General features: G+C 32.5%; 1 protein-coding gene and 1 long non-coding RNA gene across 2 annotated transcripts; one reads left to right on the forward strand and one right to left on the reverse strand.

Annotated features, from left to right (window-relative positions):
• Positions 1-2,256: 2,256 nt before the first annotated feature.
• Positions 2,257-17,927, forward strand: LOC132046082 (uncharacterized). Its single transcript, XR_009412593.1, has 3 exons — positions 2,257-2,548; positions 17,642-17,722; positions 17,815-17,927. It is a non-coding gene; the product is annotated as an uncharacterized LOC132046082 (long non-coding RNA).
• On the reverse strand, positions 10,916-12,907 carry LOC132046079 (polyphenol oxidase E, chloroplastic-like). Its single transcript, XM_059436624.1, has one exon. The coding sequence runs from the start codon at positions 12,875-12,877 to the stop codon at positions 11,087-11,089; it is 1,791 nt and encodes a 596-aa protein (XP_059292607.1). The 5' UTR covers positions 12,878-12,907; the 3' UTR covers positions 10,916-11,086.
• Positions 17,928-18,722: the final 795 nt, after the last annotated feature.

The raw sequence follows: 18,722 nt of genomic DNA on the forward strand, positions 1-18,722 counted from the left end.
CATCTGGCTTAGGGGGCAACAAAGATAGGGTACAGGTATAGGTGGATCTGTAGGAAAATTTATCGAGGCTCTACTACAAGATTTGAGATCAGGGGCTGGTATAGAGAAGCAGTGGCAGTTAATGGTGCAAGATTAGCAGCACCATAGAGCCCTCCTAAACCAAGAAGCACATTTCTCCTATCAACACCATCGAGGTTTTTGTCATGCTCGCCAGTGTTGTTGGCATTGCATGAAACCTTGAAACTTTGCTTATTCCTTCCGTGGAGGAAAAGCTGAGAGGGTTTTGTGAAGAAGGATGAAGAAGAAGAGGGAGTATTGGTGGTGCACAAAGGTATAGTAGAAGAAGAAGCCATTGTTGGGATGAGTGCTTTGCTATGAAGGGTTTCGACCATTATTTATACACAATTGGTAACAACGCAAAGACAAAATAAATGTGAAGCACGAGGCTGCTTGTTGTTATTCTTAATTATCATGCAATAAGAGTGAGGAAAATAAATAGTTTAACTTATAAACAAATCTGCCAATTAGAGTAATGTAAAGATTATATTTTCTATTATTAAGTGAAGATTTAGTAACAAAACAAATACTGTAGTGTAACTTATTTTTAAATTAGAAAGTGTGTGTGTGTGGGGTTGGGGGGGGGGGGGTTGGGGGGTAAGTATGTGTGGGGGTGGGGGGTTGGATATTGTCACATTGAAATAGTTTAAGATTAGGCCTAACAATATTATGGATCCGGCTCCTCTCCATTTTTTTTCTCTCCATTTTCCCAAGTTCCTGTTTAGATTATATTGGAGACACATGTCATAGTTTAAGATTACTAGCTGAGATTTAATTAATTAAAGTAAAGCCCTGACCATGATTAGAATAATTAATTACTTCCATATATTTGCTTCCAGAATATTTTTACAATTCCCGAATTTTAATTTTATATTATATTTTCCCTAAATATATTTAAAACTTAACTTAAAAGAGTTTGTTTAAAGAGAAAATAGTACTCTTAGTCCTTATATTATTGCATTAATCCTATTTTAGTCCTTGTGATATGTAACTAAGCATATTTAACCTTTAATTAAGTCATGTGTATGTTTTTAGTCCTTATACTAACGGAAACCAAATACAGTCAAATGTCTCTATAACTATCATTCGTTATAACAACATTTCACTATAACGGCCTGATTTTCTCCGGAACCGATTTTTCATGTTATATTTTATTTCTCTATAACAGCATTCTCATTTATAACAGCAATAACATTCGTTATAGCGGTACACTCTTTGTAAAATTACCTCTCTATAACAACCATACTCAAATAACGTGTAATAATATTTTGTAAGAAATATATTATGTGACAACAAAAGTGTCGATGAAGAGCCTCAACCTACTTCTACTTGGAGATAAGAAGAGTCAAATGTTGCGATTAGACGACCTTTAAGGGAAAAGCTATTGAATTTCTTTTCGCCGAACGTTTGGACAAAATTTTTCGTCGGTTGAAGCATTATATTATCACAAAGAGACTAGAATTTACGAAAGTACTACAATTGTAGAGTTTACGTCAAACTTGAAATATTTAAATTCTCAATTAATTTAAAATGCATATGTTCCATATAGTTTAATTCTTTATCTATGTGATACAACTAGTTATGGATTTAGTAGTAATTTATTAGTCTTTTCAATTTTTAATTTATGAGATATGAAAATCAATTGAGATTTTAAAATTTAAAAGTATATTGTTTTCGTTTATAAGATAAAAAGTACAAAAAGTTAATTGTTTGCGTACTTTTATTTAGAACAGCTAAATGAGATCTAAATATCGAATGCCAAGTATACGCATAACAAGACCTCATTATAAAGTGGCTATGAAATTTTCGAATAAACGCTGCCACTAAGAGAGGTTTGACTGTAAATTAACGGATTGTTAGGGGTCGTTTGGTGCATGGTATAAGCTGGGATATCCCAGCACTAATTTTTTGTACCATGTTTGGTAGAAGGTATAAATTTATCACAGGATAAATTTATACCTTCTACCAAACATGGTACAACATGCATCCCATGGTATAAGCTGGGATATCCCTTCCTATCCCACTTATCCCGAGATTATTTTATCTCATCTCCTAAATGGGATAAAATAGTCCCAAGATATAAGATAAATTAGTCCCGAAATTATAATCCCGAGATAATTTTGACGGCCTACCAAACAACCACTTAAATAATAAGGAGGGCAATTCGGTATTACATTCTTACTTTTAACGTGGATCCCTAAACTTTTAATCCTCTTCTCCCTTAAAAAGTCAGCCTCTGCAACATTAGTATTTCTCTCGCTGCCAAAAACATCTTCCCCTCTCTCTCTATCTCAGTTTCCTTTTCGAAATTTATACATAGCCTGATTTTCGTTTCCCATTTCCGTTGTTTCTAAACGGCTTCTTCCCCTCTTAAATATTTATCCATTTCCTTTTACTCCAAGCTTTCCATTTTTATATTATTTTGAGTTACGTTTTGCTCAAATAGCAGTTAACACTTTGCTTCTTTTAATTATGTTGGCAAGAATTCAAGGTATATTTTCTGGGTAGTAAGTAAAGAATTAAGTTATTCATGATCGACACTTTTTTTTTTTTTTCTTATTTTATATTCTTCTGGTATTTAACCAAATTTAGGGAGTGACGTTCAGAAGACGTACATTCGACATAACTTTCATTTTAAAAGTCGAATCTTGGTTTTTCCGCCGATATACAGAAATAAACGAAGATTTTAAACTATTTTTCGAGAGATAATTAAGTATTATTTTTCTTTGCAGGGGAGAGTAATAAGGAAGATAGTATAAGAACGAGAAGTTTGTAGGAATCTATTTTTAGGTTGTTCTCAAATCTCAAGGTGCTGGTGTGGTGGCACACTGCTTCCGTCATTGGTATTCATGGGGGAACTCTTTAGGTAGAGAGAATGAAAATTCATGGACTACAACAGAACGAATATTCACAAACCCAAATTTGCCCTCCTTAATATTTAACAGTCCACTTATTTATTTGGTTTCAGGTAGTACAAGGACTAAAAACACAAACGTGACTTAATTAAAAGTTAAATGTGTTTAGTTATATATTATAAGGATTAAAATAAAATAATACAGGGACTAAAAATGTTATTTTCCCTTGTTTAAAACTATACTTGTACCTTTACCAAATTATAAATACGTGGCCAGAATCCCATTTTTGGGCCTAGCGATTCTTGTAGCCCAGTTCTTGAAACTACAAAAATATACTCAGGTGCCTTTTCTCCAGAACGTTTGACCATGAAAATTCTGAATATAACTTGAAGTTATATTTCGGAATACTAAAAACTCAAAAAATTTATTTTTTAATTTTTTTTACTTTTTTCGCTTTTTTACAATTACATTTCACGAAAAATTACAATTTCAAAAACTATGGCCAAACGCAACTCCAACTCCAAAATTCCAAAAAAAAAAAAGTGAATTTTTTTATATCTATGGACAAACGGGGCCTTAGTATTTTTTTTCTTAGTTTATGTGGCATATATATATATTTTTTTAGTTGTCTTTGTAAGAATGACGTATTATATATTTTTTAAAAAAATTAATTATAGAATTGTCATATATAATTTCAAGTAGTGTTATGATTTTCTTTCATTCTTCTGACATCATAAAAATATTTTTTTTCACTGTTGTTTATAAAACTACTAGTTATCGGAGGTCCGTGCTAAGCCCGAGCCCAAACTCAAAATATGAAATAATATGTAATTTTTATTAAATAAGTATAATTTGTATTAGATTTGTCTACCACATAATTAATTTAGTGTAATTGTAGGTTAATCATAGCCCCACAAAGGTAGAGTTAAGGTTTACGTACATCTTACCTTCCCCAGACGCACTTGTAAGATTACACTAGGTATGTTGTTCATGTAGGTCAATCATATCTTGTTGATAATTGTTTTGATTTTCTTGTTTGTATTTGACTCTTTTCCCTTGTTTTCCTTATTTTCTTTTGAACCGAGGGTCTTTCGGAAATAGCCTCCTTACCTTCCAAGGTGGGGATAAGGTCGCGTATCTTTCACTCCTCCCCATACTCCCGTTGTGGGATTATTTGGGTATGTTGTTGTTGTTGTACTCAGTCTCCTTGTTATATAATTCGATTATTTTTAAAAACAATATATTTATAAGGAAGAACGTTTAGTAGGAAAATTAGCAAATATCAAAAGGATGCAATATGCTATATAAACTAACATGATAAAGTATGATATTTATAAGTCGGCGAAGATTATAAATAAAAATTATTTTTGTATTTTTATTAATTTATGTGTCAAGTGTTTATGCTAGTTAAATGTGATTTTTAACATTAGTTTTAGATGAAATTCAAGAAATAACTTAAATTCATTAAAATGAACCTCAAGAATCAATTTAGCTCTTTATTTTATTTTTATGCTTAAAAAGTTTAATTCTTAGTTAACTATATAAGAGATTTTAAAGACAATCCGATCTTGATTGATAACACTACCTTCATTTTCAACACCATATAACACTATGTAATTTTTTTTTTTTTTTTTACTTGCTACACTTGTAAGCACGTATGAGCTTACTAAAGAAGCAAAATTTTGGAGGTTTAAAACAAATAGAAAGTACAATATGGAGAAGAACATATGATGTGATACATATTTAAATGTAAAGTAAGACCGTATAATGCATCAGTTAAAAAACATTTTGCTCCAAAGTTATCTAAATTAATGTATAAGAACAAATAACATAAAAGAGGTACTCTCCGCCCGGTTCCTGTTATAGGTGTTTTTAGCATGAACACACTCCTTAAAAATCACTCACCCCTAAAAAGTAAGAAGTATTTTCACTAAATTATTCTTAATGAAATATAACAAATTTAATATGGGTTCTTGGTTGTGTAAAAATTTACTTATCTAAATGATAATTTTTTTAAAAAAGTAATTAATACTTTCTTGATTATGTTAAAAGTCATTTATTATGACCTAAATATAAAATTTAAGAACACCACATGCTCCCAAATAAACTTATACTTGAGAAGATGAGAAATAAGACCGCAACAAATTTCTGAAGGATTAGAAATATTTTTAAGCTTTTAAATGTAATTCAAAAATTGTTGATTATAAAAATAAAAAATGCTATATTTAGATCAAGAATACTTTAGAAAGAAATTTAAGGTTGCTGGTTGCCGGTTGATGAATTGCCTCTACTGTCAAACAATTTAAAAGAAGGCTTAAAAGAAAACCCGATGTCAAAAATCCCCGAATGTCATACTGCAGTTCTCGCATGTCATCTCTTACATGGAAATTTTATCAATTAGGCGTTACAGAAAGGCATGTAAAGATGGTCTTATTTACAAAAATATATTCCCTCCTATTCAAAAAGAGTGTCAATTTAGTTATTTATACACCTCTTAAAAAAATACGAACTCCTAAACAAGAAAAGGTAATTTGACTAAATTATCTCTAATTAAATAAGTATTGAGATTTTATCACTGAACACTAATAAAATTAAATTTGAAAAAATAAGATTAATTTTTTTATTTAATAATTGAACACTCTTTTTTATATAAAAAAATAAAAGCTAAATCGATACCTTTTTGAAAAGGAGAGAATACAAGACAATAGATGTAATAAAATGAAAAGCAAGGAAAATAAATAACGTGCAAAAGTTGAAGACGCGGACCCAATTATAGGGGTCTATGCGGCTCTGGTTTCCACAAATGAATGAGAGCACAGCAAGGAAAGTCAAATTATAGCACCCACATGTGTGCATAAAAGGACTTGAAATTGTACCAAATACTTAAAGGCCCTGTCAGGACGACCAAAAACAGCTATCCTCACTTATTTTAGAAATTTTGACCAAAATAAGCTATTATTTAAATCAATTCACCAAAATAATATGTTTTTAATTTTTTTTACAGAACTAGCATAAACGTATTCCTGAGTAACGTATTAGGCATTATTTTATTCAAAAATTCTGACGGGAAAAATAGCTGGGGGTTAACGGTGTTAAAAAGCCTAATTCGTATTTGTGAAGTAACGTATTATGCCTAATACGTATCCCAAGACCACGACTATTAGTTGTCTTTTCATTTAAAATAACGACATCATTCAATGTTTTCTAATATATGTGAACAGATATACAACTGAGAAGTAAACGCTCATTGAACAAATTTTCCTTTTCAACCTAAAACCCCTCTTCAAAATAAAACCCTAGCATCACTATCATCAAGAGAACAACAAAATTTACTCGATCCATATATTATTTTATCTATCTCTGCAAATTGATTTTGTTCCGATGATATAGATTGTGACGTTTATTCAATTTTTTGCCACAAATTTTAAATGTGAAACTTTCAAAGCTCAGTATTTTGTGCGATTTTGCTTGCTAAAATCGATGAAGAAGCTTGGAACAGGAAACTTTTTTTTTTTTTTAATTAAAGGCCACTAGGCTTTGTGCCACCTAGTGGCTATTTTATTAATAAAGGAAAGGTTCAACAAAAACCAAATGTCTTTGAAAACGTGAAAAACAACAGAAAGCAAATAGACTAAGCTAAGTGAAAAGGGAAAGTGCAGCCATTGAAGTCAATCTGAGCGGCCCGTTGCTGCTGGTTCCTTGACGTTGCTGGTGATGATTTGGCCTTCGTCCCTCCACAAAATTCCATCTTTGAAGCTCCTTGAACACAGGTTTGTTGCTTGATCTCCCTACTGATTTCTCCCATTTGTACTTCGGTATTTGTGTCGATTTGGGTTGAAATTGCTCGAATCCGATCTAATATGGTGTGTTGTTTGTTGATGTGTCTTCATTGTTTCAATTTTGGTGAGTTCGGACTTTCGACTTTCTCCGCAACTTCGATTTTTATTTGAAATTGCTTAGAAATCGCTCCGATGTTATGTGTTGTTTGTTGATGCGCCTTGCTTCTAATCTTGTGGTGAATTCATGATCTACGACTTTCTCCGCGGCTACGTGGTTTGCGTTTGCGTGTATGGTATACATTTCTAGACGCACGCCTCTTCGATCTCGCTCCCGCTTGTGAACAATCGGGGTTTCGAGTTGCAATTGTCATTGTGTGTCGTTGCTCGTGGAACAGATATCTGCGATTAAGGTATGTGTTTTTTCACACACTAGTATAGTGGAAGAATTACGGATTACGTTTCAAACTTTCAATTTCGGATTAGAAGATAATGGTATGACGAATGTCCCCCTTTATCTTCAAAAAAATGTAGTATTCTTGTTTCTGTGTTTTTCGTTTGGGAAAATACAGAGTTTTTTTCTCTGTTTTTTCACTTTCTTAAGAAGATGTGATGTTCACATTTTTTAGGGAAAACAAGCATAGAAGTTTCATAGAAAATATTCACTTGTGTAGGTATTTTTGTTTTATGGCGGAAATTAATACATATCAGATGGATCCGGGTCCACTCGACTCATCCGTATTGAATGAACAACTCACCCATAGGTCACGGGATATATGGGATGGAAAGGATAATGTGATTTTGAATACAAGGAGATGTGATGGAAATTTTTGGGACTTCGTAAAGGAACATCCAATTGATACACGAGTCTTGGAAGTGATTAGACTATCGGGATTGTACGGTGTTGATAGATCTCATCGACCTACTATTGATCGTAGTTTGATTACTTCATTAGTTGAAAGATGGCGTCCTGAAACTCATACGTTCCACTTTAGGACGGGAGAAGCGACAATCACGTTGCAAGACGTAGAGGTGTTGTATGGCTTACCCGTGAATGGTGATCCAAAGATTGGGAATGAGTTGGCGAGGAGCACAGAGGATTGGAAAGACATTTGTCAAAGATTATTAGGTTTTAGTCCACTTCCTGGAGACTTTAAAAAAAATAGCCTCAAGGTATCTGCACTTAATCAACACATGCTACGTCATCCAAAATTACTTGACACGGCAACACAAGATATGGTCAATCAGAAGGCTAGATGCTATATGTTTTGGATGATTCTTTGGTATGATGATGGCGGATACATCTGGAAGTAATTTGAAGCTTATGTACTTACCTATGCTCGAGGACGTCAACACAATAGGATCTTACAGTTGACGTTACCACCTCGAACTCTTTATTTTAGCGCAAACTCCAAATCGTCACGGCCCGTTTCAATTTTGCGTTGCTGCTAAAATACATATTCTTTTCCAAGTCTTTGTTGGCATCCTCGGACCAAGCTAAACAACATCCCATCTCAGATTCTCGTGTAGAAATGAAAATATCTTTCTCGTTCTCCAATGTCGTAAAGTAGGGTATATCATGACATGGAATTTCGGACACACCATGACCAAATTGATTATGAGGATTTACACCAATATTATTTTGAAGTAAATCTCCACTATCACCGATATATTCATCGGAGTTCACTTTCTCTTTCACTCTCTTCATCCTCTCTCTGAATGGTCGTCATCCTCTCGAATTTTCGAGCTAATTTCAAACATTTGCATCATTATACATATCAACGTGGCCTCGGCCTTCTCGTGGAGAAAAGGAAGAAACCATATTAGTAAATTGTAGTAAGATTGTAGGATATATAAGCAAGTTTTTTTCTTTTAAAGAAAATTTATACGAGTACGAACACATTTAAAAGTTAAAAAATGCAACAATTTTGAGGTTTCTAATAAACCTGTTCTAGCACTAAATAATTGAAGCAACAATTAAAAACATGTAAAAGTGCAACAATTGGCGGTACAAATATCTTCTGGGGAGTGCATATAATTTGAATAATTTATTTGTTGAAAATATATAAACCCAAGCTATCAAAAAAAATCTAATTTGTTGCTTACCTGGCCTCATATTCTCCGTGGCTACTACTAGTACGTCTTTGACTACTTGAGCCTTCATCAAATGATCGATGATCATGTGTGCTAGGACCGCACCAAATGATTGACGGAAACCATGTGTCGCACTATATGATGGCACATTGGTGTGAGATTGATTATAGAAATTTGGATTGTCATGCATCGGTAATTCCGGAATGATGGTTGAATAATCGGTTGCTTCCGCAAAATGGCCGATCGGCCATAACAAATCCATAATTTTGAGCCAACAAATTCATGTGATAACCATGCGACCACTCATTTGAAATACATTATTTTGATTTTTGGTTTGGTCTTTACATAAATCTCCAAAATATTTATATCGATCTTATCCGCAAATTTTTGCGGTATGGTGAAAAATTGTAGCAAGGACTGGTCATTCTCAATTTTAAACTCAATGAACCTTGTATTGTTACCTTGAAATGAGCATGGATATTTTTCAGAAATATCAATTTGAATATTTTCACTATTTGTCCCCATCTTCTCATGCAATAGTTCAACCAATTGGCATAGTTCGTTGAAATAAACATGCTAACAATCATTTTGGCACCTTCGGTATACGAATCCGTTCATTTCAAAGAATTATTTCGCCACCCAATACAAAGCAACCATCACATTATGTTCAAAATTGGCCATCTTTACTCCTACACGCGAAAATAAGACACTTATTATTATTAATAAAACAGAAAAATAAATTAAAACTATAGTATTATTTTAACATATTACAACATATTTGACTTAATTAACTCATACCTGTTGAATTTTTTAATGTTGTTCCAACAATAGGCCACACAAGTAGAAGCTTTCTATTTAAAAATTGTTGGAATGTGTTTGAACATTCGTTTCATACACTATATTTTATAATGATCTGCGGTTTGTTCAAAACGTATGAGGAAAAGGGACTTTAGCAGTGTGTCGTTATTGTGTGTCACGTTTTACAATTAAAACGTAACTATTGATCACGTTTTTATAGTCAAATCGATCGTAAGGATTCCCAATTTGCGGGATTCTCTCGCAAGATTCGATTGCCCGTGCCTAGTTTGAGTAGAAACGTAACTGTCAGTTACGTTTTATCCTAAAATCGTAACTCCGAGTTACGACTTTAACATCAATCAATGTCAGATTACGTAGAAGGATTGCTCGTATATGGATTTTCTAAAGTCATTACTGACAGTAACGTATTAGGCATAATACGTTACTCACAGTCACGAATTAGCTTTTAACACCGTTAACCCCCAACTATTTTTCCCGTCAGAATTTTTGAATAAAATAATGCCTAATACGTTACTCAGGAATACGTTTATGCTAGTTCTGTAAAAAAAATTAAAAACGTATTATTTTGGTGAATTGGTTTAAATAATAGCTTATTTTGGTCAAAAATTCCTTATTTTAAGTAGTAATGATCACTAATTTCATCAGTTAGAACAATTTCTTGTCACACCGTTCTAGAGTTACGAAGCAAAATTTGAAAGGAGATCTCTGAATTTATCTCTTTTATGTTATCATACTATGTTCTATCTTTTAGGGCTCGTTTGGTATGAGGGAGAAGAGATAAATAATTTCGGAATTAAATTTGAGATGAGTTTATCTTACGTTTGGTTGGGATAAAAGCGCAGTAAGATTGAAGGTTTTTTTTTAATCCCTGTGGGGAGGATGGAATAACTAATCCAAGATAAGTAATTCTGGAATAACTTATTTACAACCAAATGACCCGTCAGAGTATATACTCTTGAAAGGCCTTAAAGTTGCCACAATTTTGCTTGGAGTGCCTATGATGGAAGCTAATAGATGAGCAATCAATCGGAGGAATGTAACCCCTCCTCCTTATATTTTTTTGACTAAAAGCACGAAAATTGTAGCATCACTAGTTCATGCATATCTAAGAGCAGAAGGGGAGAGGCGCAAGGAGTACTCATAAAATAGAATTGAGTGCTAATATTAAAGCAATTATTTATGCTAATTAAGTTGTAAAATATCATACTCGATTAGATTAAATATGCCATTCAGTGATTAGATTTTGTTTTTTTATACATACTATGTTGTTACCTCGTCTTGTTTCACTATAGATCTTTGACAACACCAAATAAATTAAGCCGACATAAAGATGAGAATCACATAGAAATTTGCATGGAGACAAACATTTATTCCGGATCTAGCAACAACTAGAAAGTCAATCAGCAATCCAGTTGTTATTTTAACAGAGAAACGAAAACTAAACACACGCTGAAATTTTTGGCACCATAGCCACCAAAGCGGGACTTAACAATCCTCAAGCTGGATCTCCACACCTTCAATGGAAACAAATTCGCCACCTTTCTTTGGAACCATAGTTACCGCAATAGTTTCTTCATCTTCCAATCCAATGTCCTCCAACAGTTCAGTGATGGCCAGCTGGAAAGAAACACCCTTAGCAGAGGAATTATGATCTGCATGAGCGTGTGGCAAGCTGGTGTAGCTTCCTGCAAACTCTGCCTTGTCAAGCTCATCCGCATTCACCGTCTTGTCTGTGTTGAGGAACACATCAAACCTTATATACTCCAACTTATCATGGTTGACCTGATTGAATGTTAGCATCTCCTCTTGTTCATTTTTCTCCTGTGGAGTCCTCGATGTAGCTGGCCTATTGATGGAAAAGGAAATGGCTCTGTCCATTTTCGCGAGACGGAATACCTTGCTGGCTGGCGGAAGTGAACCTGTAGGCACTTTCCCTGATGTGGTCTTTTTTGGTTTAAAGTTACGCCATGGGGTGGGCATTGGTGCGTAATCGTATCCCATCTTCTTGGAGTCCAAACAGTCTCGCACTTTCACACGCCATGGGTTGCGGTTTTCATCGTAGAAAAAGAACTCCGAGTTCAACCAATCTTTGTCTGCCAAATCCCTTCGTTTCCCTCCTATTGCTTTCCATTCATTCCACATCCGGTCCACATTGCCGTGGTGGCAAAAGAAAACCGGGTCCAAACCAGCTGAGTAGAAATTACCCATATCCTCACCGTATGACCTGATATCACCATCTTTCAGTTGCTCATCTTTCGGTGTAGCCACTGTACCAGTCCAAATGTGGACAGGAGTGTGAGGGATGTTTTCAATGGTTCCCGCCCCTGGGTCAATATCACTTCCAAGACGGTAAGGCTTACCAAAGAAGAGCAGCGGGCATGGAGCGTTAGTTATCATTTGACGATACATCAGAGTTAAGTTATTCGTCATCGTCTGGAGTTGAGTGGTTTTGGTTTCCTCGCCGAAAGAACCAAGATCGATTATGGTTCCGTTACGGACGTGTGGGTTACGCCTTTCGTCGTAAAGGGAAGAGCCTGGAACATCGAACATGGGAGGCAAACGCATGCCCTTTGGATGGTCCCAGTTCCAATATGGTAAAGCGAAAGTTGGATCATTAATGAGAGATCCCAAGATTCTCTCGTAGAAGTACAAGTACCATCTATGGAATGGGAAGAAAAGCCAAGAGAAGTGAACTTGTAACTTTTTGTCACCAATCATGTAAGCACCGTTGCAATAAGCACAATGGATATTGGCTTGTTGCTTGAACCCAAGAGGGTCAAAAGGGTCTTTATCTAGTGCCCTCATTCGACGAGTGGCTAACTGGTACTTGGCTATGTACTCCTCATCAACCGCATGAGCAGGCGGACGGATACGGAGTTTGGTCATAGAAGGGAACTTGTAATATGGAACGCTGTCCATGTCATCTGGCTTAGGGGGGCAACAAAGATAGGGTACAGGTATAGGTGGATCTGTAGGAAAATTTATCGAGGCTCTACTACAAGATTTGAGATCAGGGGCTGGTATAGGAGAAGCAGTGGCAGTTAATGGTGCAAGATTAGCAGCACCATAGAGCCCTCCTAAACCAAGAAGCACATTTCTCCTATCAACACCATCAAGGTTTTTGTCATGCTCGCCAGTGTTGTTGGCATTGCATGAAACCTTGAAACTTTGCTTATTCCTTCCGTGGAGGAAAAGCTGAGAGGGTTTTGTGAAGAAGGATGAAGAAGAAGAGGGAGTATTGGTGGTGCACAAAGGTATAGTAGAAGAAGAAGCCATTGTTGGGATGAGTGCTTTGCTATGAAGGGTTTCGACCATTATTTATACACAATTGGTAACAACGCAAAGACAAAATAAATGTGAAGCACGAGGCTGCTTGTTGTTATTCTTAATTATCATGCAATAAGAGTGAGGAAAATAAATAGTTTAACTTATAAACAAATCTGCCAATTAGAGTAATGTAAAGATTATATTTTCTATTATTAAGTGAAGATTTAGTAACAAAACAAATACTGTAGTGTAACTTATTTTTAAATTAGAAAGTGTGTGTGTGTGGGGGGGGGGGGGGGTTGGGGGGTATATGTGTGGGGGTGGGGGATTGGATATTGTCACATTGAAATAGTTTAAGATTAGGGACTAAAAATGTTATTTTTCCTTTTTTTTCTCTCCATTTTACTTGTACCTTTACCAAATTATATACGTGACCATGTCATTTTAAGATTACTAGCTGAGATTTAATTAATTAAAGTAAAGCCCACTTCATGATTAGAATAATTAATTACTTCCATATATTTGCTCCGGAATCATTTTTACAATCCCCGAATTTTAATTTTATATTATATTTTCCCTAAATATATTTAAAACTTAACTTAAAAGAGTTTGTTTAAAGAGAAAATTTACTCTTAGTCCTTATATTATTGCATTAATCCTATTTTAGTCCTTGTGATATGTAACTAAGCATTAATTAATTTTTTTTTTAAGTCATGTGTATGTTTTTAAAGTCTTATATAGATTGGCAACGGTCCATTTACAAAAATGTCTCTATCAAATATAATTTTTGGCTCCCTAACCCCCCAAACTTTTTTTTTAACACTTTAACCCATCCCTACCCCTATATAAACCCTTATTCATTTTCATTTTAATTCACACCAATTCACTCTTCTCTTTCTCTCAAATCAATCTCTCAATTATAGTTACTTTGCAATAATTAGTCACTTTATATTTCTCTCAAATAAATATTACAAAGTCTTATTATAGTTTCAATTATTAATTTTGCAATTATAATATTGTTGGTGGAGTTGGTGATTTTGCAACAATCCTAAGTAACTTTGGTGGATTTGCAATTCTAGCCAAACTTGAAATATTGGAAATTCAATTAATTTCAAACCTTCGTTCCATATATCTTTATTTTTTCGCAATTTAATTCAAGCAATTTATTTTTCGCAATTTAATTTACGCAATTTAATTTGTTGTGATTTATTTGATTGTGATTTAAATTAATTCTATTTAATAATGTCAAAGTAGATTAAGACGTGGTAAGGTAGTAGTAGTGGTATTGTTAGGCGTGGGCGTAATGAGGAAACGTTGTGGAAGAAACACCTAATTTAGGTATTAATGTTGGAGGAAGTAATCCACTTTTAGGTTGAAGGCAATTATATTATCACAAAGAGACTTAGATGATGATGATGAAACACAACCCGAAAATCCCATAGGAGATACGTTCTTACGTCAAACTTGAAATATTTAACTTCTCAATAAATTTAAAATGCATAGGGAAAATGTTCAGCTACATGTACCCTAGTGGACAAGTATTTCTTTATCTATGTGATACAACTAGTTAAGGATGGATTTAGTAGTAATTTATTAGTCTTTTCAATTTTTAATTTATGATGTTTCGTTTATAAGTACCAAACAATCAATTCAAATGTTAAAATTTAAAACGTATATTGTTTTATTTTAAGATAAAAATGACAAGAAAAAAAGTTAGAAATAGCTAAATTGGTAGCTTATGATTGTTTACCATTTTCCTTTCCATCGGGTATGGGGTTTGTTACTTACATTCAACGTTGTTATAATCCGTTATTTGAGGGTATTCCTAGAATACTTGTAGAGCCGATGTTATAGATTTGTTTAAAAAATATAGATTTTATTTGCGCCATGTATTTAATTCTTTAAAGAGATGTTTGTCTGTAAATTTGGGTCTTAGTCTTAACAAGTTAGATTTTTTTGCAATTACATGTCATTGGGTTGATGACAAGCTGGGTTATGCAAAAAAGAATTATAGTTTTTATATGATGAAGGAAAAGGTCGTCATGATGGAAAATTTTTAGCGAATTCAATGTCTACTATTATGAGATTTTTTAACATTTATAGAAAAACACTTTGTATTGCTTTAGATAATGCTTCTAATAATATAAAGGCGATTGGTCTTTTAAAGAGAGAATTAAACCCTCCGCTAGAAAATATTTTTCATGTGAGATGTAGTTGTCACATTTTAAATTTAATTGTTAAAGATGGTCTTGACTATTTTGAGGATTCTATTCAAAAAGTTAGAAATGCGGTTGCGCTTTTTGTAAATAATAGGGGAAGAATTAGAGATTTTAATTTTGTGTGGAAAATAACTTTTAGATCCTAGGAAAATTCAAGTAGAAATTGAACTAGGTGGAACTCTGCAACATTATGCTACAATTTCATCTCGTATAGGATTCCCATACAACAAATTCCTCTCTCTCTATCTCGATAGTGAAGATTGGTTAAATTTTTCATTGGGAAGATGTTATACATGTGTTGAGCTCTTAGAAAATTTTTATAATGCAACTCTTGCTTTTTCTAGACAATTCTAACGGCGAAATTTTACCCTACTTAGCGGAAATATAGTTTTTTATAAATATAAACCCGGTTATCAAGCGTCTATTTTTGAAATGATTTATTTATATTTTTTTTCCATCCCAACTTTAATTATATTGGGTTCTCTTTTAAATCCTTGTTTAAAAATGTCTTATACTAAAAATTCATTGGTCAAATTTATATTTTTAGAAATTGGGGAGTTCAACCATCTTTAACTCGCTATTGATGATGAGTTTAGAAAATTTTTACTCATTATGTAGTTTGGAAGAACGTGCTTTTTTTTTTTTTCTACTACTTTTTAGCAAATAGGGCTTATCGGGTTTAAAAAGTTTTACATTGACGTTCAGAAACTTACTTCTTCTAGTGCAAACTTTGATGAATATAACTTTTATTTGATGGACCAAATGTAGATATCAGAAATAATGACTTGGACGTCTTAGCATGGTGGAAGAATACAAGAGCAAGTTAAACTCTCAAGAATCGAGTATCAGATTCGGAGAGCGCATTTAGCCAAGGAAGAACGGCAAATTGGAGACCATAGACATTCATTATCCGGCTTTATTTTAGTGTGCATTCGCGATTGGATTAGATCGGAGCGACGCAACCAAAACTTGAAGCGGAGTAATAAGGAAGGCGAAGAGGAAGAAATTGAAGATTTGATTTTAGTGGACCGGACCAAATGGAAGACTTTGAAGATATTTCCATGACCGAATATAATGTGGAGGAAATTAACGAAATGGTTCAAAATTGGTGATTTTCATATTTCTATACTACTCATGTATTATTTGTAAGTTAAAAAAAAGAGAGAATGAAAATAAATGTTATCAAAGAATGAATAAAATATATCTCATTGAGCTTTCTTCTATTTACTTGTGTTCATATTTTTACTTTTATAAAGTTAGGAATATACCTAAAATATACTAAGAATATACTTAAATTAAAAATTAGAAAGTTATATACTTGAAAAATAACTAAAATATACTAAGAATATACTTATAATATATAGTATATATATAACTATATATATATATATATATATATATATATATATATATATATATATATATATATATATTAAGTTATACATATATATAAGTTATATATAACTTAAACATATTTATATATATTAAGTTATATAATGTGATACATATATTGATATATATATATATAAGTATATTATATTTTAGGTATATATATATATATATATATATATGTATACGTATATACGAATTTATAAACTTAGGCTATAAATAACATAAGTTAAATATATAAGTTATAATATATATATAGTATACTTAAAGTATATATGTATATATATATATATATATATATATAAGTTATAAGTATATATATAAGTTATATATATACTTAATATATATATGTATACACGTGGCCAGAATCCCATCAAAATATTTAAACTTTACTTATAAACTTGTATAACATATGTAAATATACCTACAATATACTAATAAATACTATAATATATATATATATATATATATAATACAAAAAACAAAAACAAAAAAAGGTTTTGAAGGTTTTTAACCGGACCGGTTCCGGTTTGAGGTTTCAAACCGGTAAACCGGAAACCGGCCGGTTCCCTAACCGGTTACCGGTCCGGTTCCGGTTAAACCGGTTGACGGGCTTACGTTTGACCATGAAAATTCTGAATATAACTTGAAGTTCTATTTCGGAATACTAAAAACTCAAAAAATTTATTTTTCAATTTTTTTTTTTACTTTTTTCGCTTTTTTACAATTACATTTCATAAAAAATTACAATTTCAAAAACTATGGCCAAACGCAACTCCAACTCCAAAATTCCAAAAAAAAAAAAAAAAGTGATTTTTTTTATATCTATGGACAAACGGGGCCTTAGTATTTTTTTCTTAGTTTATGTGGCATATATATATATATTTTTTTAGTTGTCTTTGTAAGAATGATGTATTATATATTTTTTTAAAAAATTAATTATAGAATTGTCATATATAATTTCAAGTAGTGTTATGATTTTCTTTCATTCTTCTGACATCATAAAAATATTTTTTTCACTGTTGTTTATAAAACTACTAGTTATCGGAGGTCCGTGCTAAGCCCGAGCCCAAACTCAAAATATGAAATAATATGTAATTTTTATTAAATAAGTATAATTTGTATTAGATTTTTCTACCACATAATTAATTTAGTGTAATTGTAGGTTAATCATAGCCCCACAAAGGTAGAGTTAAGGTTTACGTACATCCTATCTTCCCCAGACGCACTTGTGAGATTACACTAGGTATGTTGTTCATGTAGGTCAATCATATCTTGTTGATAATTGTTTTGATTTTCTTGTTTGTATTTGACTCTTTTCCCTTGTTTTCTTTTGAGCCGAGGGTTTTTCGGAAACAGCCTCCTTACCTTCCAAGGTGGGGATAAGGTCTGCGTACACTTTACCCTCCCCAGACCCCACATTGTGGGATTCAACTGGGTATGTTGTTGTTGTTGTACTCAGTCTCCTTGTTATATAATTCGATTATTTTTAAAAACAATATATTTATAAGGAAGAACGTTTAGTAGGAAAATTAGCAAATATCAAAAGGATGCAATATACTATATAAACTAACATGATAAAGTATGATATTTATAAGTCGGTGAAGATTATAAATAAAAATTATTTTTGTATTTTTATTAATTTATGTGTCAAGTGTTTATGCTAGTTAAATGTGATTTTTAACATTGGTTTTAGATGAAATTCAAGAAATAACTTGAATTCATTAAAATGAACCTCAAGAATCAATTTAGCTCTTTATTTTATTTTTATGCTTAAAAAGTTTAATTCTTAGTTAACCAAATAAGAGATTTTAAAGACAATCCGATCTTGATTGATAACACTACCTTCATTTTCAACACCATATAACACTATGTAATATTTTATTTTATTTTACTTTCTACAGTTGTAAGAACGTATGAGCTTACTAAAGAAGCAAAATTTTGGAGGTTTAAAACAAATAGAAAGTACAATATGGAGAAGAACATATGATGTGAGACATATTTAAATGTAAAGTAAGACCTTATAATGCATCAGTTAAAAAACATTTTGCTCCAAAGTTATCTAAATTAATGTATCAGAACAAATAACATAAAAAAGGTACTCTCCCCCCGACTCCTATTATAGGTGTTTTTAGGATGAACACACTCCTTAAAAAACACTCACCCCTAAAAAGTAAGAAGTATTTTCACTAAATTATTCTTAATGAAATATAACAAATTTAATATGGGTTCTTGATTGTGTAAAA

The sequence above is a fragment of the Lycium ferocissimum genome, unplaced genomic scaffold (genome assembly GCF_029784015.1).
Source record: "Lycium ferocissimum isolate CSIRO_LF1 unplaced genomic scaffold, AGI_CSIRO_Lferr_CH_V1 ctg9315, whole genome shotgun sequence".
Lineage (NCBI taxonomy): Eukaryota > Viridiplantae > Streptophyta > Magnoliopsida > Solanales > Solanaceae > Lycium > Lycium ferocissimum.

What these genes read in the sequence shown, in the direction of transcription:
- LOC132046079 (XM_059436624.1), bottom strand. Translation starts at nt 12,877, where the DNA reads ATGGCTTCTTCTTCTACTATACCTTTGTGCACCACCAATACTCCCTCT.